This window comes from Daldinia caldariorum, assembly GCF_022478825.1.
Source record: "Daldinia caldariorum strain CBS 122874 unplaced genomic scaffold F4812scaffold_1, whole genome shotgun sequence".
Lineage (NCBI taxonomy): Eukaryota > Fungi > Ascomycota > Sordariomycetes > Xylariales > Hypoxylaceae > Daldinia > Daldinia caldariorum.
This window is the reverse complement of record NW_025953037.1, coordinates 1315075-1339317: the sequence shown is the minus strand read 5'-3', so window position 1 is coordinate 1339317 and position 24243 is coordinate 1315075. Positions and strand designations below refer to the sequence as shown.

The 24243-nt window shown below is 48.3% G+C and overlaps 5 protein-coding genes across 5 annotated transcripts; 1 reads left to right on the top strand and 4 right to left on the bottom strand.

Annotated features, from left to right (window-relative positions):
- Nucleotides 1-12: 12 nt before the first annotated feature.
- Nucleotides 13-1389, bottom strand: F4812DRAFT_454299 (isovaleryl-CoA dehydrogenase; the record flags this gene model as incomplete). The annotated part of the gene is made up of 2 exons (XM_047936622.1): nucleotides 13-109; nucleotides 170-1389. 2 exons carry the CDS (start codon nucleotides 1387-1389, stop codon nucleotides 13-15), a joined length of 1317 nt encoding a protein of 438 aa, XP_047794799.1.
- Nucleotides 1390-1688: 299 nt separating this feature from the next.
- F4812DRAFT_409090 (carboxyl transferase) lies at nucleotides 1689-4388 on the top strand. The gene is made up of 3 exons (XM_047932414.1): nucleotides 1689-2392; nucleotides 2476-3511; nucleotides 3690-4388. Exons 1-3 carry the CDS (start codon nucleotides 1815-1817, stop codon nucleotides 3810-3812), a joined length of 1737 nt encoding a protein of 578 aa, XP_047794798.1. The 5' UTR covers nucleotides 1689-1814; the 3' UTR covers nucleotides 3813-4388.
- A 3964-nt stretch (nucleotides 4389-8352) lies between these two features.
- On the bottom strand, nucleotides 8353-10594 carry F4812DRAFT_464603 (uncharacterized protein; the record flags this gene model as incomplete). Its single annotated transcript, XM_047938358.1, has 3 exons — nucleotides 8353-10192; nucleotides 10245-10429; nucleotides 10483-10594. The coding sequence occupies 3 exons, from the start codon at nucleotides 10592-10594 to the stop codon at nucleotides 8969-8971; spliced, it is 1521 nt and encodes a 506-aa protein (XP_047794797.1). The 3' UTR covers nucleotides 8353-8968.
- Nucleotides 10595-19614: 9020 nt separating this feature from the next.
- Nucleotides 19615-20736, bottom strand: F4812DRAFT_464597 (uncharacterized protein; the record flags this gene model as incomplete). Its single annotated transcript, XM_047938357.1, has 2 exons — nucleotides 19615-20501; nucleotides 20566-20736. 2 exons carry the CDS (start codon nucleotides 20734-20736, stop codon nucleotides 20034-20036), a joined length of 639 nt encoding a protein of 212 aa, XP_047794796.1. The 3' UTR covers nucleotides 19615-20033.
- A 1524-nt stretch (nucleotides 20737-22260) lies between these two features.
- Nucleotides 22261-23887, bottom strand: F4812DRAFT_14485 (EPT/RTPC-like protein). Its single transcript, XM_047929659.1, has 2 exons — nucleotides 23640-23887; nucleotides 22261-23579 (listed from the first exon to the last, which is right to left on the bottom strand). Exons 1-2 carry the CDS (start codon nucleotides 23788-23790, stop codon nucleotides 22480-22482), a joined length of 1251 nt encoding a protein of 416 aa, XP_047794795.1. The 5' UTR covers nucleotides 23791-23887; the 3' UTR covers nucleotides 22261-22479.
- Between the last annotated feature and the right edge of the window lie 356 nt (nucleotides 23888-24243).

The window sequence follows — 24243 nt, the reverse complement described above, 5'->3', positions numbered from 1 at the left end:
ATAAAATTTACATTACGCACTTAGATGAGCGTATTCTTTATTGAACGCTCTTCCAATAACCATACGACGTATTTCCGATGTTCCCGCTCCTATCTCGTATAACTTGGCACTGTAGTAAGAATGATTAGCAATGCCATGAGAATGACGTATATCCGTGGTGTGAACTCACTCCCTTAATAATCTCGAAGCCGGCATCTCTTCTACGTAACCCATACCACCGAGTAATTGTATGCAATCCAGCGCAGACTCGGTAGCCCGCTCAGCCGCGTACAGGATGGCGCCCGCGCAATCCTGCGTCCTGATCTCCCCTTCCTCATCAACGGCTTTAGCGGTGGCGTAGGTATATGCCCTCGACGCTTGTAGCTTCGTGTACATGTCAGCAAGCTTACCCTGCACGAATTGATTGTGGGCAATCGGCACGCCGAACTGTTTCCGCTGGTGCGTGAACGGCAACGCAACATCAAGCGCCGCTTGCATGATACCCAGGGGTCCGGCGCTAAGCACGAGACGCTCGAGATCCAAGCCTTCCATCAGTACGCGCACACCCCCGTTGATGCGGCCTAGCACGTTCTCGTCTGGCACGAACACGTTGTCGAATACAAGCTCGCCCGTATTGCTTCCCCGCATGCCCATCTTGTCGAGCTTCCGCGCGCAGCTGAACCCCTCGGAGCGGGCCTCCACGATGAAGGCCGTGATGCCCTTGGACCCCTTGTCGGGCTCCGTCTTAGCGTACACGACGACGACGTCGGCGTCCGGCCCGTTCGTGATCCACATCTTGGTCCCGTCGAGCAGGTACCCGCCGTCGACCCTCTTGGCCGCGGTCCGCATGCTCACGACGTCGCTGCCCGCGCCCGACTCCGACATGGCCAGCGCGCCGACCTGGGTCCCCGCGATCAGGCCCGGCAGGTACCGCGCCTTCTGCTCGGGGCTCCCGTTGAGCTGCAGCTGGTTGACGCACAGCTGCGAGTGCGCCGCGTAACTGAGCCCGATGCTGCCGCTCGCCCGGGAGATCTCCTCCATCACCACGCAGTGCGCCTGGTAGCCCAGCGCCAAGCCCCCGACCTCCTCGTCCGCCGTCATCCCCAGGAACCCGGCTTCCCCGAGCTTAGGCCACATGTCCGCGGGAAAGGAGTTGCTCTTGTCCGTGTGCGCCGCTACTTCCGCCGTGATCTCCCGCCGCGTGAAATCCTGCACGCGGTCCCGCAGCTCAGCTAGGTCCGCCGCGCTGGGCGCCTCGAAGCCCTTAGGGTGCTTGGAGGACGCATATCGCCGGAGCTGGGATGATGATGATGGTAAATATGATAGTGGCGGTGATGATGAGAGGGGAGGTTTGGTGGGGAGTGTAAGTGAGTGTCGCACCGGGCGACGTAGAGTTCTGAATGCTTTCATATTTTTAAACAAATAAAAACAACAACAAAGAAAAAGGGAGGGGAAGTTGTTGTTATAAGTTAAAAAAGTACCTAAATTATTAAGATTTAGAAAAGGGAGAAAGAGGTACACATTAACGACGAATTGTTGATGACCCTCGGCTTATTCCTCCGCCCCAAGAAGCTGTAAACGGAAGACGAAGACGGTAAACCTCGGCATAGCGGCTATCAACGGGCGTCCCGCTTCGAAGCTTCCCCGGACCCCGGTTTCTCGACGTCAGCTCCCTTGACCTTTTGATTCTTAGCTCCTTGTTCTTTTTCAGACATTCCTCTCTAATTTACTTGGGCACCTATATAGATTCCTTTCTACCTAACGTAACGACTTGATTTTTCATTACAACAGTATGTAGCAGGACGCATAATCGTCATAAAAAACAAAAACAAAAAATGTCTATACCAAGATGTCCGAGGGGTATTATAGGCTTCTCACGCCAATTGACCCGACAATGCACCACACGATACCCCCTCTGCCGATCCCCTCACCACGTCCGTCTTCGTCTATACGCTCGAGCAATCGCGTCTTACACGGCTCCGCACCAAGCGAACGCCATATCGATAATCCAGAGCAACGTAGACTCGACCTCGGACGAGTTCAAGGAAAATGAAAGACTTATGAACGAAGCCATGGCTCGTCTGGAGCAGCTGACGCGCTCGGCGCAGCAGGGCGGCCCCGCGAAGGCCAGGGAGAAGCACTTGGCCAGAAAGAAGATGTTGCCGCGGGATCGGGTCACCGCGCTGGTGGATCCCGGGACGACGTTCATGGAATTATCGCCTCTCGCTGGTCATCAACTCTACCCGGAGGCGGACGTGCCCGCGGGAGGCATCATTACTGGGATTGGCGTTGTAGAGGGCGTCACATGTGTGATTGTTGCGAACGATAGCACGGTGAAAGGGGGCACTTATTACCCCATTACTGTGAAGAAGCATCTGAGAGCTCAGGCTGTGGCCCAGGAGAATAAATTACCGTAAGTGGAAGCTATTGTTAAAGGGACAAAATACTCCTGGGAGGAATAATAGTTTTGTCTAGTCTAGTCTAACATCAAAGTAGCTGCATATACTTGGTGGATTCCGGTGGTGCCAATCTTCCTCATCAGTCGGATGTATTTCCAGATCGGGATCATTTTGGACGAATATTTTATAACCAGGCCAGGATGAGCTCTCAAGGAATTCCCCAGATCTCTGTAGTTATGGGTTTATGTACAGCGGGCGGCGCCTACGTCCCCGCCATGAGCGACGAGAACATCATCGTGGAAGGGCAAGGCCACATCTTTCTAGCCGGGCCGCCTCTCGTCAAAGCCGCTACCGGCGAAGAGGTGTCAGCCGAAGAACTCGGCGGTGGTACTATGCACACTTCCGTATCCGGCGTATCGGACTACTTAGCCGTAGACGACGCACATGCCATCGTACTCGCCAGGAGATGTATCAGCAACCTAAACTGGCCACACAAAGCCGCGCCGCCCCAGACAAGCTATTCCGAGCCCCTGTACCCGGCCTCGGAACTCCTCGGCATCGCCTCGACGAACCTGCGCAAACCACTACCTATCCACGAGGTCATCGCGCGGATCGTCGACGGCTCGCACTTCGCCGAGTTCAAGCGCGACTACGGCAGCACGCTGGTCACCGGGTTCGCGAGCATCTACGGGCAGCGGGTGGGGATCGTGGCGAACAACGGGATCCTGTTCGGGACGTCGGCGCAGAAGGGCGCGCACTTCATCGAGCTGTGCGCGCAGCGCGGCATCCCGCTCGTCTTCCTGCAGAACATCAGCGGGTTCATGGTGGGCGCGCAGGCGGAGCGCGAGGGCATCGCCAAGCACGGCGCCAAGCTGGTGACGGCCGTCGCGTGCGCCGACGTGCCCAAGTTCACGGTCGTCGTGGGGGGCAGCTACGGCGCCGGGAACTACGGCATGTGCGGCCGCGCCTACGGCCCCCGCTTCCTCTGGATGTGGCCCAACGCGCGCGTCGGCGTCATGGGCGGCGAGCAGCTCGCTAGCGTCATGGAGACCGTCGGCCAGAAGGCGGACCCGGAGCTGAGGGAGAGGATCGAGCGCGAGAGCGACGCCGTGTATTCCTCGGCTAGGTTATGGGTAAGTACCACGCCGTACCTATCTTTCCCAGTAGTAATGATTGTGAAATCCTCCAAGGGTCACGCGCCAAATCCTAATACCCTTACCCCGTCATCGCTTACGTATTTTTTTTTTATTTTTTGGTTGCCTAACTACCTACACCTAACTAACACAATTTCTTCTCTTTTTATTCCGATAGGACGACGGTGTGATTCCGCCGCAGCACACGCGGCGCTACCTTGGCTTGGGGCTGAGAGCCGCGCTGTCGGGTAAGAACGAGATCCAGCCTGGCGATACCAGGTTTGGGGTGTTCCGGATGTAACGAGCAGCTCCCGACCAGAGCTGAAAATTTTATCATCATCATCATCATCATTATCGTTATCATTATTAACATTACCATTATTACGGGGTGTTTTTTTACGAGCTGATACTGGCTGCTTCTAAACGGGTAGGGATGAGGAAATGATATTACAGGGCACAGTACGATGTGATGCGACGAGATGCGATGTGATGCGATTCGCTTCGCGGGCCTTCATAGATAGGAGGTAGGTCCCGGATGGGGATGGATGATGAGCAAGTTTCAAGGCGGTGAACCGGGCTTCAAAACAAACAGAGGAAGTAAAATGAAATATAGATAAAAAATTATAACTTTGACCGCTTGTACCACTAACTAACTAACTACCCCCTGGATCAAGTAAACGCCTTCTCTCTGCTCCAGTTGTCCGTTAGAGGTATCTTTCGGGCTTTGCTCATCGGTGTCCGTTCCTTCGTAACCGGTGTGGAACGGATAGGGGGATAGGAGGGTTCGAAACGAAAGCTCCGGCCAATGAGCCTTATGAAGCTCCTCTTAGCTGGGATCTGAGGCTTACGATTTTATTTTATTTTTTTCACGCTTTTATTATGATGTGACCGCTAGTGCATCGTTGTTTTGCGAGCTGACGAACACTTTTTTTTTTTTTTTTTTTTTCAAATGCCTTCGGGCAAAACAACAGAAAGGTTGCCTCGTGTAGATGTGGCTAACTATAAGCTTACTTCCTATGTACCTACCTAAGGTAAGCACTCTGTAAAATACGAGTAATAGATAGTCCAGCTCTATTCGTTAGGTAGATCGATATATTGATACGATGTCGCGGCGTACAAGTCCAGGTAGGTAAGATACCTTAGGTAGGTATGTGTATGTGCGTAGCCGTTGAAGGTACGACTCTGCGGGAGGCCTAAGCTAAGCCGACCCCCTCGTCATCGTCGTCATCGTTGTTGTTGTTGTTGTTGTTAGTTCGTCTGGGACCGTCGGGTATCATTCAAGCTGAAAGATCCGGAATAAGAGATTACTTATTGTCTTCGCCTTTTTCTGTTCCAATTGAAATAATATTTCTTTACTCTATGATCATCATCCGCCTCGGGTATCTCTCTGTAATATAGGAAACTCCCTATCCATGCCGCCGAAATGGGGTACCTACTCCTTACTTGTCAGGTACTATTATTTCGTATGTGATATCATTTTCGTCATTGCCGCTCACGGCTCCTTACATATACGCAGGTCGCACGTGGACAGGCCCATCTGGGCAGCCGAGTCTCGTGCGTAGAGCAATTGGACGCCTACCTAACCTAATACATACCTACTTCAAAGGTACTGCTATATCTACAGTCAATACAATTAATATAATATATAGCAGTGTAATATGCGTATGTGCACGTGTGCCCTACCTTAGGTACCTGATATAGATATAGTATAAGGGGTCGTTACACAGATGCGAATGACGTGGGGTTAATGCGGCCCCTCCCGCAAGCGACGGTTGGCTGAAGCCATTTATTTTTAATGCTGGCTATCTTACATATGGATGGGTGTGTGTGTGTGTGAGAGTGAGTGTTTCTATCATATCTGTACACAAAGCCGGTACTTACCTCAGGCTGGATCCCGGAAGTGATTTAGAATACAGCCCGACACCTTTGCTGTTCCTGAGAAAAGGAAATAAAGGGGGGGCATGCATGTGATATATCATTTCGCTCCCTCCTTTACGGATCTGACCATATGGGATATGGGCAGCGGGATTGACTACATCTGACATAGACGGCAAACACATATTTTGCGCTCATCGACATAAGTATACTGCGCCGCGCACATATAGATGATCTATACGCTAGGTACGTGTGTAGCGGTAGCGGTAATGCGGTGTGGTGCATCTAACCTGACAGTATGGGTGGCTGGTTGGGATTGAAATTCAACATGTACACGCGATGGGTGTATGAACCCTAGATAGCCTGCTGAGGGGGGGATTGGTTATGGTTGGATTTGGATTTGCCTTAGCTGAGCACCTACCTATTATAGACGCGCATCGTCATCTTCTTCGTCGTACTTAGTAAGAGTATAACGCAATAGCAACGGCAAAGTGCAACGGTAAAAGCCAAAACTCCAAAACACCAAGCCCACCCAAGCCAAAGCCAAGCTGCCATACCAGGAGAAAAAGAACATCGCGTGACTCCAACGTTTCTGAATCAGCAATCCTCCTATACGACTCTACCTAGCTAACCTAACCTATGTACCATCCGCATGTATGGGGATTTGCGCAAACGCGCCTATGACATAGTGACATATGCAAAGGTTTTTTTTTGCTCTTCCTTTTCCCCTGCCCCCTCCTTTAGGTTCTAACCCTTTCCCCCGCCCTGACGAATCGCGTCCCGGCATCTGAGGCGTCCGGATCTCTGTAAGATGGTAGGATTCCGCCTTATTGGCCCCCACAACCTCGGAACCACAGCAGTAGCAGCGGCGGCGGCAGCAGCGCGCAAAAACGAGATCTAACCTACACGACAATCTTGTCAAACCTCAGATATATGTTACGTACCTGATGTACATAAAAGTATGTCCCAACAGGTTCGGAATAGGTACATGTACGTACCTAATATTATCGAATACGTATCCCAAACCATCTGTGGAGGGTAAGAAGATCAAAAGGGGGAAAATATTTGGTTAGAAGAAAAAGAATCTCGGGGATCCATTTATACGCCACACCACCAACCCCGGCCTGCAGCGGGAATACTAGCAATCCCGTCGCCTTATGTCATGAATCCCACCTTGCGGGTTAGAAGACCGGATTTTATGATAGCCATCGCATTAGCGACTCTCAATTGCATCCATCTATCGCATGCGGAGAACCGGAGATGCGCAAATCGTCTAATGACTGGAGAATCTCGGATATAAAGAAAAAAAAAAGGTTTTATTCATCGCCTTCAAACCATCGCCTTTCACTGTACATTTTAACAGCCACCGCACATTGGCGGACGGACAAAGGGGATCAGACGGAGTATTCTGTTAGAAGTAACGCCGGTAAGTACAATGCATTTCGGCGTATCCGGACTTCGCCGCTGGCAAAGTAGCCCCAGCAGGTTATTATGCCGTAAACCACCTATACGGGAGGAAGCGAGACGAGACGAGACGAGATCTTGGCGTGTGATATAGTACCGGCACCTATTGATGGCGCAGTGTAAAGCGTCGTGGCTGTTCTATTTAGTTTGGGTACAACGTAGGTGAATACCCGTTCGTTTCTTCGTATTCCCGGTGCGGGTTACTATTTCTCTCCGCTCATTCCCCGGTAGGTACCGTTCCCCTATTCCCACTACATTAGACCAAAATACCAATACCCGCGTCTGCGCCGCATTTGTCATCGCGCAAAGCTTTTTATACATTTAGGTAGCTGGTATGGTTTATGTTAGAAATAACATCGACAATAGGCAGCGCATGGCTCCAGTTTATACGCGTAAGTTCATAAGCGAAGAGACCCGCCCGTGTGGGTAGATGTCGTCAAGAGCCGGTTCGACTGGACTGGACTTGACTCGACAGGGGCCGTTGACATCACGTTGCGCGGCTCCGGGCTGGGGTAGGTTGGTTTACGCCAGGGCCAGGGCTCTGTTTCGACCGGACAAAACAGATAGTAAATACCAAGACCCTGTTCCTGTTCCGGTGAGCGCTTTCGGGTGTACGCAGGGATGGAGGCACCGCAGAAACGTGGGGTGTGATTCTTTCGGTTCTGGAAGGACTTGGCGTCTCTTCTACCCACAGAATTCCGCGAATGTACAATACAATATTATACATACAGACGCCGCTGCAGTAAGTAGTGACGTATCCCCGAGCTAGATAGGAGGTAGGTAACTATCACAACCCACCAAGTTTAGTGGGTTGCTGGTAAGGTTAGCTTGTATCTCTGCGTATTGTGTGGTTCCGTAGTTTCGGAATGCAACCGCTACCACAATCAAGGCCACATGTTCGTAGATCAGGTACCTGATGTGAAATCAATTTTACGATGAGAAGCTCCGTGAGTAAAACCAGTTACTTAGCTAGGTACTTAGGTAGATTGCCTTACGTACCTGTCTACCATTTCTCCGCTTAAGATCATCAGTCCTTTTATTGTCTTGCCACCTAACTATCTTGCTGGCTGGCTGGCTTTTTTGCTTAGGTCAAGGTCTTTGGTCCATGTGGGTGGCATTACCGGATTGCTCGGGTTTTATTAGGGAGATATCGGTGAAATAACCCTTTCTTTGATAGCAATACCTGGCCTGTTACCTGTGCCCTGGTGAGGGTTTCTAGACCCGGCAGGTCAGATAAACGTAGGTATCCTTGTAGGCCGTATTCCTTTTCGGTTTGCGGCGGCATTTGCCCTTGCAGACCTGCCATGTAAGGTAGCAATTCTGTACATAGGTTAGGTACGTTAGGAGGCATGTATCTCCCATGCAGCTGCGCAATTACTGTAGCAAAACGTATGGCTCATAATCCATTGGGATCCATTCGCCTAGCCTGACCTTCTGACCAAAAGAGCCTGCCCATTCACAGCAGGGATTCTTGACAACGCAAAGGTACTCGGACATCATACCAGATTAATACAGATTTGAACCTGCAAGCCTTTACTTCACCTGCCAGTCCAGTGCTAGTATTCTAGGCGCCAGTAATGACGGAGAAAAGGAACTGGTTACCACTAAGGAGATGTGCGCTCAATTCCTTTCCCAGTTAGGCTTGCCTGAAAATCATCTCAGTGGCCGTTGATGCCATAAAGTAGAAGCATGGCTACCTCTACCTTGAGTCCTGAGCATTCGTCGATAACACCAGCTCAACATCAAACATTCTCGCATGGACACATCTATCCAACCAAATAGCCTGAATATGAACATGAATTCTAATGACATGTACATGGACGCTCCCATACAACGACTTTTACTATCATAACCGCCAAAGATAAAATAAAAAAAAGGCCTCCCTAACGCTGATCTGGATGATAAACTCGTAACGCCGATGCAATGCATTGTATGTAAATATCAATGCTTCTCGAAGCTCCTTTCCCACCTTTTAAAACACTCTTAAGAAAGATGTTTCTTTCATAAATATACACACGCTTGATAGCGCTTTTTAGACCCGATATAGTTGCTGCATAGTATTCTGTTAAACAAATAATCCTGACTGCGAAATGATGGAGCGGTGTACCAATAAAACTATTACCGGCGAGGTTTCTTTTCGCCCTTGCGCTCGAGGAGCAGGGTAAGTTGACTTTTAGATCGGCCGAGCGGTACAGGCGGTGCTGGATTTGGCAAGGTAGGAGTAAATCGCGAATCGAGCACGGAGCTACTAGATCGTCGGGAACTACTTTCGGTATCTTCTTCGCGTCCTTGCATTGCGCTTATGGCAATCTCGCTGAGCAGTGGATTTTCATCGAACTCTATAATCGTTCCTTGCGCTGTTGTGTTCGAGATAGTCGTTGTGCTCGATGATATTAAACTGCGAGGCGGGGCCAGGCCACTAACCAAATCATATGAACTACGTCGCGTAGAGCCCACATCTGATCTCGATCGACTCATAAGCGGGAGGGTATCTGGACGTTGCTGCTCTTGCGTGTCGCTCCGCCTATGGACCGACCCACTTCGACTCGCCCTCATAGTAGTAGCCTCCTCTGGAAAAGCGCTACTTGTGTTGTCTGCTGTAAAATTCAACTTAGTTGCATCAGCACGCTCGTCTTGGACTATCAACCGCTGGTTGTCAGTAGTACCTGTCTGCGAACTGCTTGGTTTCGAAGTATAAGGTAGATCACGCAAGAACGTTGCTGGTCGTTTTCCTGCGGCCTTTTCGCTCAGCTGCTCATTCTCCTGCTTTACGGTCGAAGATGGTCCCTTGCCTGATTTCTCTGGGACTATCGTAGCGGAACTGTGTGATCCAGATTGCTTCGAGCCGAGCGAAAAGCCTCCTTCTCTAGACCCAGCCTCGGCTACACTCACGGGGGCGGAAGACTGAGAACTAATCCGCCTAGGCATAGCAGGTCTCCTTCTAGAAGCAGTAGAAGCTACAAACGCAGTGGTCTTCTTTTTTGGTGTGGAATGGGTTGCCTTTCTCTTTTCTTCCTTTGCTGTTGAACTAGTGGAGCGTTTGGAATCACCACTATGATTTACTACCGTGCTCCCAGATGAAGCAAGCTCACTATCCTTGCTATCATTGCCTTCGCCATCGGATCCTGGTGGCGACACGAATCGAGCTGTAGGTCGCGGCCCGGAATGCGAAGGCCCCCTAGGTTTCTTCAAGATTGGATGTGGCCGTTTCACCGCAGATGATGGCGCACTCTTCATAGCTTCGGCCTTGTCTTTCAGCGCCGACTCAGAGGACCCTTTCCCAGGTGTCTCAGATTTGGCTTCAACCTTTGAGGGCAGGTCGACTTTCGAGTCGGGCGAAGGCTTTTGAACTCGTAGTCAGTAACAGATCGCATTTCAACGCTACAAAACTTACCGGTTCATATCGATTTGGTGGGCCTCGTAACTTGACGAAGCTTTCTTCCTCGGAGATACTTTTAAAGAGTCGTGCAATCACTGTTCCTGGAAGATAACGACGGTCACCGCCCAAGACACGAGTCCAAAAGTTTTCGAGCCGCCTCGCAGTAGGATCGAAAAGTTCCCGAGATGTTGTTGTAAAGACTGCTGTTCAATTAGTATTAATTACACCAAGCGTGGTTAGGAACTATCTTGACCATGGCAAGCCGCAAGTATCTGATTTAGCGGAACAACGTCGTACTTTGCTATTTCCTCGTAAACATCGTTTCTATTCAAGACAATGCCCTTGGGCAAAATCATGTCCGTCATCTTGATCGAATACAGCTAAGTTGTGTATCGTCGACCAGGAAGCTCACCTCTCCCACGAGCTTCCGGTAGCGACGGGTATTAAAGATTATGCAATCCGTAGTCCGTCGGACTCTACGATTCATAGTTGAGACGTCAAGGACTCGAGTGGGTAAGGCTGATCCGATCGCCTCATCAGCTTGGAGCCGCCGTGGAACTTGCCGCCCAATACTCGCCGAGCTAGTCCACGCTGAGAATTCAGCTTGTCCGAGGATGGGTACTGCTCCACACAAGTGGTCTCACTCTAATGCATCGAGTAGCCAGCAAACACGCTGGAACCTAGGCGGAACGCTGAGACACGAAAAAGAGCAACCGGGAACTGGTCATCTGTTTGCCCGTCTGCGGTAACACGTCAACAACTCTGAAGCAATTGGATACGGGACGCTCCCGAGCTTCCTATACAGCTATAGAGCGGACTTATAGGCGTCAAGAAAAACAGGTAGTTGTAATTATCCTCGAAATCAGGACAAAACTGTTGAATAGTTAAGTTGGCGAGTACCTAACTTAAGATAGGCAAACAGACTCGAGCGGTTCTGCCAGCGGGCGATGCGCTCTAGAGTCTGGACAGCGTTAGGTTCGAATCAAGGGAAGGGGGGAGGATAGTCGAATTTTGGAGAATAAGATAATAGCTAGTTTAAAAGGCAAAAATATGTATCATAGTTATTATTAGTATTCAGGACAGATCGTATCCGAGTATTTCTTGTTGAGGTCTCGAAAACAAGCGTATGTATTTGAAAGGAAATATGAAGTGTAGGAAGAGAAGGGGCGTAATTTTCACAAGCTTTGATGGAAAAAAAAAATTAAGTAAAAGATCAGGTAGGTACATGTATGAGCATACTTAGAGGTAAGCTACCTTAGGTTAGGTAGAAGGTAGGTACCTGTATCGGCGTACCTGCCTCTCAAGGGATGGCGATGGGATGGCGATGGCGATGGGATGTGAAGGTACCCGTGGCGGTACTACAGTGGCCTATGGCTCATGACCCTTATGACCCTTATGACCTACATGTACATACCTAACCTAACCTTTCTTTGCTATTTCCCTCTTTCTAGAGCCGTGAGCCTTGGAAGCGCCTTCCAGAGGTACCTAATGTACAATACAATTAGGTACAATACTATTAACCCCAGGCTTGTCCAGGCTTACCTAGGTTAGGTAGGTCCAGGTACTTAGACTAAAAATGCAAGCATGACCGGTAATACCTAGGTGCAGCAGGAGCAGAACTTTTAAACAACTTCAGTACCTAGAAAGCAAAGCACTAACGCTTTAGGGGTCTACCTACGGTGGATATGACCCGCTAAAGATCAAGGACCCAGGGGCCCTAGCAGACTTTATGAGGTCCCATCATCCTCGGCTTTTCCTCGCTGTTGTCACTCCATTCCATCATCTCCGTCCATTGTACAAGATTATACATACACACAGGTTCCTCGCAAATCCTCTGAAACCTCATTTCGTTAATGGTCGAGAAAGGGAGGAGTAGCCAGGTAAGGCATCCATGACCCATGACGCAAACTCAAAAGTAAAAAAATTCACACTTCTTTTGAAAAATACCTCGGCAGCTTCAGATGCTTCAGTTGCTTCACATTAACCTAATTCCCAAAAAGTCTATGGCGGTGCAGGTTAGCATAGGTCGAACAGAACTTATGGCAAGGCTATTTATTATTCATCGTCCACCTTATTAATTCTTGGCCTCAAAGACTAACAACCACCAGCAACAAGATGAGTGGTTGGACCGGGTTACAGAACCCGATCGCGCGCGCACATAAATACGAACAACTCTCATTAACCTAGTCTACAAGAAGCTCATAGGACCTCCGAAGATAAGAATATAACAGAGGCATACACTCATTCACTCATGCTCTAACGCAGCTTATTTGGGCCGACTATGAGTGCGGCCAAGGATCAACATGAGGAGATTATTCCTCCTCTCTACTGGATACAGCCGTGTACCCGTGCGGCTGCCAGCTCGTACAAATGTCTCGAGCCTATACCATTCTCAAATTGAAAATAATTCCGAATTTCTCGTGCGTAGTCTATCCAAGCAAGGGTTTTGGCGTCGACCTTGTCTCCCCCCCCCATGTCTTCGGCGAATCTAGCTTCTGCTACTAGAATTTTCAGGGTTCTAGAATGCCCAGAAACGCGCTATCTGGTCAGGGGAGGCTTCTATCTCATCTTTGACCATACGAAGATAAATATTTTTCTAATACTATTCACTATCCGATATGTGGATTAGACAGAATGTTGTTTGTCCTTGCGGAGAATGACGATGCAGCAGCGAAGAAGATAGGGCATACGACCGAACACCTTTCCAGAGAACATTGGCGATCATCATCATTCCTTGTCAACTGAACTAAATGTCGTCACTGACTCGCGAGATCCGCGGTTGCTTCCTCCAGCTCGGCACTTAATCATCATCCGACTCAATTTCGAAAAGGAAATTATTCTTTAAACACTATTAGGTGTGAGTTGTCTTTTCACCATCCGAAAGAATTGCGTTTCTCAACAAACGTCGCACTTGATAACTTGATATGTCGCCTACTTCTAGCCCTCTTCGCACACCGCTACCTCAGATTAAAGAACTTACCGAGTTTTGGGGAGCGGTCGACGGTGCTACTGCGGTCGCTGGTCCACTGGACGGCAACGCCTTTTTTTAAAAAAGGAAAACTCAGGTATCGAATCCGGCGCGCTAAATTTGGGGGCCATACGGGAGACTCCCCGTTGGAAGCGCTGCGAGATCAGAGTTACCTCTTACCTGCTAGGCCAAGTCGCTTAAGAGGTAAGTATTGTAAGTGTTGTACAATACATTTAGTTGGTCTCCCTCCCCAGACCAGCTGCCGTTTTTTGTCTTCGCGCAGTTCTGTTTTTTCTATCCCCGTTGCGCCATCGAAACCTCTCATTTCCTTTTGTAGATTTTTCCTCGTCTCCGGCTTTAAGATCTGCTCTCCTGCGGGGGACATTGTAGGGGTCGTGTGACCTGCCTACCTACAGTATTTTCCTTATACTCAGATATCAACCATTGGTTAGAATAGGTACAACACGCAAGCATCACCACAATATTACCCCGTGACCTCCTCACAGATACACAGATAGGGAGGCCAGCAACAACGGGGTTCATATGCCTTAGTGTCATGAGGGACCTGACGCAATTTGATGTTCGGGGGTCGAATTAAGAATCCCTCATAGAAGGGTCACATCCGGTTGAAGGTTATTAATAAGTCACTATTCCCCGCCCTTTCCTGCAAAAAGTGCTTCACCGATCTACAACACAAGCACGCTCCCAGGACTCGCTTGACAAGAGAGTGCTCGAAAGATGATAAGTACCGGACCATACAAGAACAACTCCACCTTTTCAGTAAAAGCCATGTGCACCACCACGCACACGGAATATCCACACCAACTGATCTCGTTTTGCTTTCTTCGAGAAAGCCAAGCCCCTGTGGATACTCAAACACTTGTTCGCAGTCCTCAAGATCCCGACAAGTAGTATTCTTTCGCTTTCGGGCTCGAAGTGCGCTGAACCACCAAAAAGACACCGGACCCTGGTATTGTATAGATTATTTCCCCACACCAGCCACATGGACTGTACTATGTGCACATGGCGGCGTCAAATTACGAGCAGTACCGAAAGGTTTCTCGGCGCCTATCTTTCGGATACATTTAACTCGTAGATTTAAAGTTCACGTGGATATTTTATCTCATTTTACGCTATTTTTTTTACTCTTAGGTACCTGTTATTCTATTTTCGTCTTCTCTAGTTTCCAAAGCTCCCTGGTTAAGAGATCGCCGTTCTTGATGTCCCGATTGGCTCAATCAAGTCGGAGGCCGGGTATGAGGCTCTCGGTGATAACATCTGCTTATGAACCTTCGTCCAAACCTTCGTCCAACGTTCATTCATTTTTTCCAAGTGCTCTCTTTTCCTCCTTTGAGTGTGCGAATTTTACGTCAGCTATCGTCATTCAAGTCGAGGTAGCTCGATATTCAAGGGCACGAATTATTCAGCATTTCCTACGCTGGACATAAGCCGAGCTGCATCAGTAGTGGCAACCCCCTGAGGTTCTTCCGCGCTATCAATTGCCGTCCATGTGTGATCATGTATTGAGCTTTCCGGTCGACCTGCAGGTACGTATGCGCGCTCCGCTCGGCCAGGCCAATCTCTTCTGAATTCACATACATCCAGTTCACCGGTGAACAGGACGTCGGTCAGAACCTCTCTTTCGTGACTGATGACTCCAAATCCTTTCGGAAGCGCCGCAGCGGCCCGGGCTAGTTATAGCATGCCTTATCATCCTTCCTTAAGGAGTGCAACTGTAACCCTAGTGTTAGTGACACCTCGGTTATTACGTTCCCCAGCTCAGAAAGACCCTTATACGGCGTTGACAGTATTGTTCAAGTGGCTGGTGATTCCGCCGTTTTGACCTGTGGCCCGGACGAGGCTGATTTCAGCTACGGTTACATTCGGTCATCGCACACGTAAACAGTCATCTGCTGAGGGAGGGTTACAACGTAAAATCTGTCGTTAACATCCTTATCATTGACCGCAAACTAATACCAACGCGGGATAGAGCCATTCCCTTCCATACTTGCTCGCCGAGTATTTTATGAAGCAATAACAACCCGAATAGTTATCACGGGCACTATTTCACGCTTTTCTTTGGTTGATGCAACTGTTTCTTTGAGCGAGTTTATTTCGCAATATCATGTAAATAGGTAGGGAATATTATAAAGAGAATACCTCCAGCAACAATTGCCCCTTGGAGAGGCTTAGCAACTAGATAATGTAATATACATTCGCTTAGTCAGCCGTGGGTATCACGACGTGGTCATCTCTGCGAGTTATTTCGCGAAGGCGAGATCGGTATGATAGATCCCGCCATTTTTACTTTGCCCTAGATGCCATGTGGCGTCTTATTTGTTTTCTACCCTCTTAATGGGGACGCATATCACCATACTGTTTTCTAAGTTGTGGATATTTTCTGTTGCGTTGATTAGAACGACAAATAAATGCTTATTGGTTAACTCTGTCTAACGTAACAAACGCGCATTGTTCTAGAGGTAGTTTATTAATAGAGTGTTTTATTGTAGTAATGTAATAATATTATCATTGTATTACCATGGAGGATTACAACGTAGGTATTACTCGATGTAACACAGCGAGGAAAAAAAAACCCTTTTTGCTACCTAGCAATATCTCAACGAATTTTTTATAGAATGTGAAGAGGCAAACTTCGTGAGGTACTAACTTATGTTGATCAGAAGGTGTTTCCCTCATAATGTACTTTTCTTGGTAGGATATATGTACCTCGAAAGACCTTCTTCTATTCTGGTAAAGAAAGGTTTTAGATAACGGGTACTTTATTCTTCTAAGTACAATATGTTATCTGGTCCCTTCGCAGTTGTAATTAGTATGCAAACTCTATAGAGAATAAGCCATTTACTCCTTGTTATGAATTGGTTAGAACGCTACATTCTAGGTACATGATTTGAAGTTTGGGTTGGCAAGGAGCTGTATCACATTTCTTAGCCAAGGCAATAGCGGACAAACACTAAAAACCTTGTATACTCTTTATTGATTTAAGCTATTATTTTTATTCATCTGTACCGGGCTCGATCTCTGCAAGACAGACGCCGAGCATATGACGTGGCAAATATAAGGTTGAATGGACAAGTGTTTATCTAACCCCTATATCCAACACGACTGGGGCAGAATTGCAATGTGGCCTTTGAATGTACCCAGGAATATCAACCTATAAAGCCAAGATTTCTGTAGCTATGCCCTTTCTTCGGAAACAGTTCCGAAATCACTCAACGTGTTATAGTTCCTATTACGAAGGAGAAGATAAATAACCAAGTTCATCTTGGCGTGTCATGATCTCTGATAGACCCAGCCCGCAAATACAATCGGTTGTCTAAGCGCCTTTATCTCGTTTAAAATGACTCTCTTAGAAGGTAGCTTAAGGTGAATGTTTATTTTTAGGAATAAATCCTCACTTCGATGGGGACATAGGAACGTGCGTATCTATGTCCCTATCAGCCCTTGTAACTGCCCATTTATCCCTTGGAACTATCACAATAGAACACCCATCCGACTTAATATCTCGTCCTCCACTGAGACTGCGGTGCTGAATGGCTTATTATCGAGGATACCGAGCTAATGGTACGAGTAAAGTAGCGTAGCACGGCCCTTCATTATATATCAACACTGGGATGTCCGCAACCTTTCAGTTTGGTCCAGCGTATAGGCAGCCCTAATTAAACGAGGCAACTAGATACTAGCATATGATCATTCGATGTCAGATGAGCATCATGAACAAACAAGTAACCTTAACGTAATTTGAACCTTTGGCAGCGGTGGCACAGACGATTCAAGGAGGCTTAAGGAGAACCTAGCTGGCCCGAGCATAAAGAATCACATTAATAAGGAAATCTGTCATTACGACGTAGGTCTGTATTGTTGTCAACGAATACACCAATATGATTGGCGCGGATTCGGTGAGGTTTATTTAGGGTAGATGGTACGAATAAAACTCGGAGACTTAGGCAAGGCTAAACCCGTGCGGAGATGTGCAAAAGCAAATATTGATTTTCCTGAGCTGAAGCAAAGTATATCGCCAGGTTTACCAAGCGTTAAGAAATTTACTATGGGCCGTCCCCTTATCCAAGCCACCGGCCCCCAAAGTGCGACTTCATGTTTACGTGAGCTGGAAAGATTTTATATGCTCAGGTCTGATAAGTAGTGGCGATATAAGATACTTAGGTATACACTCAAAGGAAGATCGGTGTGAGATTTTTTTTTATTTTTATAAAAAAAAGAATGCAGTTGTACAACCAGGGAGCGGAAGACGATAGATAAACTATCGTAGGGAGATCATACACTCCCGGTCGAGTTCGAGACAATACTCATGTTACATGTATGTAATTATTTCCAAGGGCAGAAAATCGAAGTTCTTTACGAAATAGAAACATTCCGGTGAGGCACAGATATCGTACTTCTCAGACGATTACTAGTTTTAAGTCATTGTTTATCTAAACAATGACAGACTAAAAATACTCAACAATGCCTTATTTATATATCCACCAAAGATCTAGGGGTACCTTGTTAGGTGAGCCAGGTTCTCGGGTCAACTCACCTCAAGTCTTCAACCCCTTTGACATATCTTGTGGTCGTAGGGCTCACCGAGGTGGACCTAAAAAATATTAGCACCGGCCCGAGCTTTTTAGTGTAGAACATTGAACGTGGGTGGCTCGGATATCGACCCGCTACCAAATATTCGTCTGCCTTGATTTTCGTTTCTATACACTATATCGTCTGTGCGGATGGACCGGCAGGTAATACCCACGAAGCCAGGGATTGTCACAACACTATCCCTGAAGCTTCCTAGGGCCAAACATGGCGTTGGGATTTGTGATGCCCAAAGTAAATGCCGACTACTGCCACTTCTTCACTACGGACCTGTTGCGTAGGAAGGCATTGTACAACTGGAGATCGAAATTGCAAAAGTCCAGGAAACAAGCAAGCTGAAAAGTGGGTTGGTTGACAGGAACGCTAACATCGTCCGTTCAGGGGAATGATGTGGCAGTGTGCAAGGCACTCGGCGCCGCTGAACGAAAATTCACGATCAGAATCGCCCCGTTCACGCTCTTGGCTCTTACACGCTGAGCGACAGGATCGCCTCGTGCTACCAATAATACATGCCTTAGGTACATATCAGCAAGGTTGGATAAAAGCAGTACAATATTTGCTCACGGATACGACATATCGTGTAAATCCTACGGAAGGCAACAACAAGGCGGCCGTAAGGCGACCTGCTCAACAGCAGCGACACGTCCTCTTGCTTACAATATCTCGTCCGGACAATTACTAACACCGAGTCGACCGTCCATCCATTCATCCGACGAAACCCACACCCGAAATCTAAACCCCGAAAACGAAAACGAAGCATACGTACACAGATACCCATACCTTGCATTTTAGCTACCTGGTATACACCTTCGCGTTCCTGTCATATGAGACCGCGAACGCCGTCTGCGGCCCTAGGCTCGCCACGTACTTGCCGAACTGCCGGCCGTTGGCGAAGAGCTAGACTCGGTGGTTGCGGCCCATCGGAGCGGTGGCAGCGGCAGCGGCAGCGGCAAAAGAAGGAGAAGAGAAAGAAGAGCATGAAGATGCATGCCGAACACGAAACTCAGCGGCGCGTCGTACCCCGCCGGCACGTTCGAGCGAGAACGTCGTCGTGAAGAACCCGACTACCGCAGAACGCACGCCCTGCGTGACGGGATTCCGCGACTCCCGATCTCGACTCCGCGGCGATGGTCGGTGGGTATCCTCGTCGTGCGGCGAACATGCCGCGCTCGTTGCGAGGCGCCCGCGCGAGGTCGCGGTACGACTCGCCGCCGAGGTTGCCCGTGGTCTTCCACGCTACCCCGACTTCTCGCGGCCGGCCAGGGCGAAGTTGAGGATGCCCATCGGGGCTTTGACGGCGTCCGTCCCGGGCGCTTCTTCGTCCTGGCCCCCATACGGTCGGTCAGTGCCGTGAGCACGCAGGACTTGCCGGCCACGAGGGAGTGGTGGGATGGCGATGTCAGCGAGATAGTGCCGTAGAGAGTAGACTTGCCGCTCGCCCCATCCCAGGAAGTGGTGACCAACTCGTCATTAAGCCAGAGCGAGTAGCCGATGCAGTTCCCGCCTGTTAGGTTGGGGAATAGACTGGACTCGTTCCCCTTGGCAGTGAAATAGCCGTGGTATAGGAGCGACCCGCTGTGGAAGCCATAGTCGCTCGCGTATAAAGGGGCGTCGGAGTAAGTAAAGGTTGCGGATTAATGGCCGACGGATTGTCGCATTTGACCTCAGGAAGGGAGTCGATGTATTTCCGCTCCAGAGAAGCGAAGTCGGGAAGAGTAATATTTGGCCGTTAGAAGTCCAGTCGTGCGGCGAGTTTTCCGTCGCCGTTATATTTTCGGTCAAGGGCCTCGTTATTGAACAGCAGGGAACTTACTTTACCGGTAGGTTCGTAGGTACCTAGTTCAATGTCGGTGGTGCTGTTAATATCTCTGGTAAGTCGGATTACTTCCCCGCTTAGAACGGCCGTACGGGCCAGATAGGAATCCCTGGCTATGTCGGTGGATTTAGATGGGGAGGAGTACCTGAATTTTCGATTGGAGCTTCTGCTGGTAGTTCCGTGATCCAATAGTTGTAAGCATCGTTACGCCATAATAACAGAACCTCCAGCTCGTCTCCTAGTCTAAGGATCTTTCGGTCTACAGAAACCTTCTATTATATCACTAGCGTGTTCGAATCGAATAATTGGGTCTTTACAACGGTATCATTCGGACTCGCCTGAGCAGTTTTTGTTGTCAAATTTGCTACACCAATAGCGAATTCATGAGTCTCCCCAGCTCCGCCGTAAAGGATCAGTGTTCTCTTGCACAGCCCGTTATGGGCCCATGCAGTAAATCAGATTTATCCCACCGACGTCGTAATCGGACAAATGGATCTTTGAGTCCCTTCTGGTCAAGACTAGGTCGCCGCCAAGCTGGGGGAGTTGAAATGTGCCCGAGGCTTGTTGTCATAATGAATTTGTAAGTTGTTATACCCGTAGACGTCCAATCGGCATGACGCACATCGTAAAATTTTGTCTCGGAGTCAATTCCGAATAACGGCGTCGTAGTGATTTCCTTGATCAAGACGTACGATCTGTTCGGCGCATTCCCTGCTACCGCAGTCAAGTATGCGGGGGAGACTTTGAAGAAATTAGCCTCTAGCTTCTCTGAATATTTTTCCCGCCATGTATGCCGATTCTCCTCAACGGCCGCGCCATAGTCGTATGAGCTATCGCAGCCTCTATACCCTAAGCTACCCCAGTTCGTTCCTCCATATGTCTACGGGAGATTTAGTTTGATATGACATGATGCAGGAGGGCGAATGGCTATGAGCCATACACACATTAAAGGTCTTGATAGCAAAGGTGCAATTGCTCTTCCACAAGATACGGACAGCTTCCTGGTTTATTAGCGCATTGCATTCATTTGCATTCACGCTTCCAAAGCCAGTTCCAGCTCCATCTTTAAATTCGGCTATGAAGAACGGAGTACTGGTACTGTATTCCCGGTGCATAATCTGCCAGTTCTCCGGCCATTGGGTCTTTGGCTACCTGTCAGGGTATGCACCCATTACCATTAAAAGCCATATATAATATTCAGTTATGCGTGGTCCTCGCAGTCGTATCTCAGACGATATGCATCAATGCCATAGACTGGAAGCCATGACTCCGCGGGAGCCCAATTCCCCTGGTAAAGATGATCATTAACTGTTGTTTGACATGTCCCATGTAGTTACTGTTTGTTTGAGCCGGTAAATCTGTGTTACTGACGTCTGGCCATGTGCCCTACTCGTTCTCAGGCTGCAACATCACGACCAATCCGCCATTCGTAATCCAAGTATTGGCAATCAACGTTCCTACGGTAGCCGCATATAGCTCAGTTGAATTAACATATTCCAGGTCGTTCCCTCGAAGGGGTGCTTCGATCCGCGCCGTCCAGCCTAGCAACTCTCCAAGACGGACTTCCACGTTGATATATGGCCCGGGTCGAGCTACTAGATAGATACCGGCGTACACGGCAGCTCTGAAGAACTCATCGAGGACAAAGACTCCGTCAAAGCGTATCCGTCCTGCCGTGCCTTCTACAAGGACCTAGCAGGTGTAAAACGACACCGCATAGGGGTGGAACTCTCTAGAGAATATAAATATTCGTTCCCCCCTAACGATCATAGAGTGTGTCCCATGTGACCTAGTTGAGTTTCAGTAGATAAAAATAAAGGAGAAACGTGACGATTTCTTTACTAATCCCTTCAAGGGGTCTCTCTGCCTAATCCAAGATATTTCATTGTGTGAAGGTATATTCAAGCCTCGTCCGTGTTCCGACAGGCAACGTAGGATAGAAAGGAAGACCCAAAACAGCATCATATTGAAGATCCCGCCACACTTGCAAAAAAGTGATAAAGTTAGTGGACAGAGACACCCTTAAGCTTATCACGGTACTGTTACTACTAACTCTGGGGCACGGGGGTTACATCTATTTCTAAGTCCGTATAGCAACAAGCAGACTTGAGAGGAGTTCGTGGTTAAGACTAACCTGAGGTGTGGGGAAGATAAAGAACCTTGAAGAAGTTGAAATGATCCTTGAAAATTACGCTTCCCCGACTTTACCCCAGATCTATCTGGGGATTGTGGGTCTTGAAGAATATAGAGTTTTGATAATTGGTGGGAAATCTTGTACGTGGCCGTCTGTCGTCATCGATTAGCTATGAAAATGGGGAACTATATATAGCAGGTTATCTATTACGAATGCCCTTAGTTAATATTAAAACGTTAAACATTCTCACTTACCGTTAATGTACTTAGACCAGTAGGAATAGATAAGTGCAGGAGAAATGAAAACGGCGATTCGTTCTGAACCTCGATGGTAATTACCAGCAGGTATTCAAAGCCATACTTAATGGGTCGCTAAGACTATATAGTGGTCAATTGATGAATAGGTACGTAAAGTATGTTGGATAATGATATTAACATAGAGCTACATAAACGAATAATGAATATGCTGCTTACCTTTTATATTCAGAGTATTACCCGATTAACTAAACTGAGGTTGTAAAAGGGGAAGGAAACATGTGTTCTAAGTAGGTTCCACCCATTTAGAAATTGTTCATAATAGGTTTCTCTTGGGACTACATTGCTTCTAGCGGAGTGTAAGACAAGGACAAGATTCGCAATACAACCTTGTATTATACAAGTTGGCATTGTCACATGACCCTAATAAACCGGGCGAGGCTCGCGGTGGTAAATATCGTGACGCTTAGCTAAGAAAAAGATACAGCAGCACCATCTACAATGGCACCTTTGTTAAACCATTGCGCTGTGGGCAGCAACTCGCTTGCTACCCATCTAGCTGTGGTAGTGTGCATTGACCCGTCTCCAAAGGGTTTATGTGTCTTATCCTTCATCATCTTTTTGTCAAGCTTTAAATCTTCAAGAGAAGTCTCCAAATCGCTTATGTCAGGGGCTCTATCTTCTAAATCGACCGGCGCGGCACTCCGAGGAAAGCTGGTTCGACCATCTGCCAACGCTTGAAAAACAACTAATTGATCTTGGAGGTACTCGTCAACTACTCCACGGATCTCAATCTCATCATGAAGGTCATGGCAGACTTTCCGCGACACTTCAACGCTCAGAGCTTCCGGCGTCTTATTCTTCCGGGACTTATCATATAGATAATCACGGCCCCAACGCAGACCAGTCTGCGAGTGAGCTACAAGCAAAGTATATATCCGAGAATCATGACCGCTGTCTTCCATGAGTAGGAAATTAATGTCCACGTTAGGGAATAGTTCACCCAGGTCACTCACGATCGCTCTCTGGAGCAGTCCTTGAAGAGCATATGGTACAAGTATGCTCACATCAATCTGCCTGAGCTTGAAATCTTCGGCGGTGATTGGTCTTTCCCACGACTCTTGAACTTTCAAGGTTCTTCCCGGTGGGAGAGGCTGCAGTCTTAGCCAAATAGACCCCTTTTTAAGAGGCCCTGCCGCCCAGGCTCGTTCCTTCAGCTGTCTCTCAATAGTGATGCCGAAGCGATCTTTGAGGGTAGGCAACAGGACTTGATCGAAATATTCATAGGACAGTGAGAAAGACACATTTGTCCCACCGTGGATCTCGAGCTCGATAGGCTCTTCGGTATCACTGCCCGCAAAAAGAAGGAATGGGAGGATCGCCTGAAAGACCAGTAAGGTACTCGACGCCGCGCTCTTAGCGACGATCTCAAATTTACGCCCCTGGAGAGTGGTGGGAGCCTGCAACGGGCAGAATTCAAGAGACGAACTCCCAACCTCTAGCCCTTCGACTTTTGCGCCCGTAATATCCGCTAACCATCGGATAGCAGCCACGTGCTGTGGTTTCAAACCTACGCTCAACTAATTAGACTCGATATATTTGCGAGGCGGAACTCGGAGTAAGCGCTGACCACCGCCTCGTTTTCCTGGACGATTCCCTCTCACATGGTCGATACGGATAGGTTGCGAGGTGACAGCAGAGAGACCACATGCAATCCTTACAAGCTGGCCACCACCCTCACCGGTTCTTCCATCCAATAGTAATGGTTTCTTTGATGCCATGCTGTTTAATCCTTGCGCGGTATTATCGGTTGGGGTGTTGATATCGATGAAGAGATCCGAGAGTGAGATCTTTTCGGGTAGGGCGCACTTTCTATTTAAGACATAGTGTACCTACCTCGTACCAGGTAAGCTTGAGAGGTTGGCTGTACGAGTGTGACTCATTCGGAACGTCGATGGTTGCATTACAAATATTCTATGAGTGGTTTTTTTGGGAGCGCTCAAGTTACATCCTATCACCAGGTACCTCTTTGCGACAACATTGGTCGAATCATACATACCTACCTCCTACCTCCTACATACCTGGTGAGCAGGGGAAATAACCTCCCAACTGCATACCAGGTGCTAGGTAATTTTATCCAGAAGTCGAAAAGGTAAGGTACTCGGCATCGAATTGCCTAATTTGAAAATTTACCTAACCTAACTTAACCTAAACAAACCAAACCTAATGCTCCA

Excerpts from the sequence above, each read along its gene's own strand:
- F4812DRAFT_14485 (XM_047929659.1), bottom strand. The coding sequence starts at position 23,790 with ATGGCATCAAAGAAACCATTACTATTGGATGGAAGAACCGGTGAGGGT. Across the intron at positions 23,580-23,639 it reads TCCAGGAAAACGAGGCGGTG|GTTTGAAACCACAGCACGTG; the intron begins GTCAGCGCTTAC and ends AGTTGAGCGTAG.
- F4812DRAFT_409090 (XM_047932414.1), top strand. The coding sequence starts at position 1,815 with ATGTCTATACCAAGATGTCCGAGGGGTATTATAGGCTTCTCACGCCAA. Across the intron at positions 2,393-2,475 it reads GCCCAGGAGAATAAATTACC|CTGCATATACTTGGTGGATT; the intron begins GTAAGTGGAAGC and ends ACATCAAAGTAG. Across the intron at positions 3,512-3,689 it reads ATTCCTCGGCTAGGTTATGG|GACGACGGTGTGATTCCGCC; the intron begins GTAAGTACCACG and ends TTATTCCGATAG.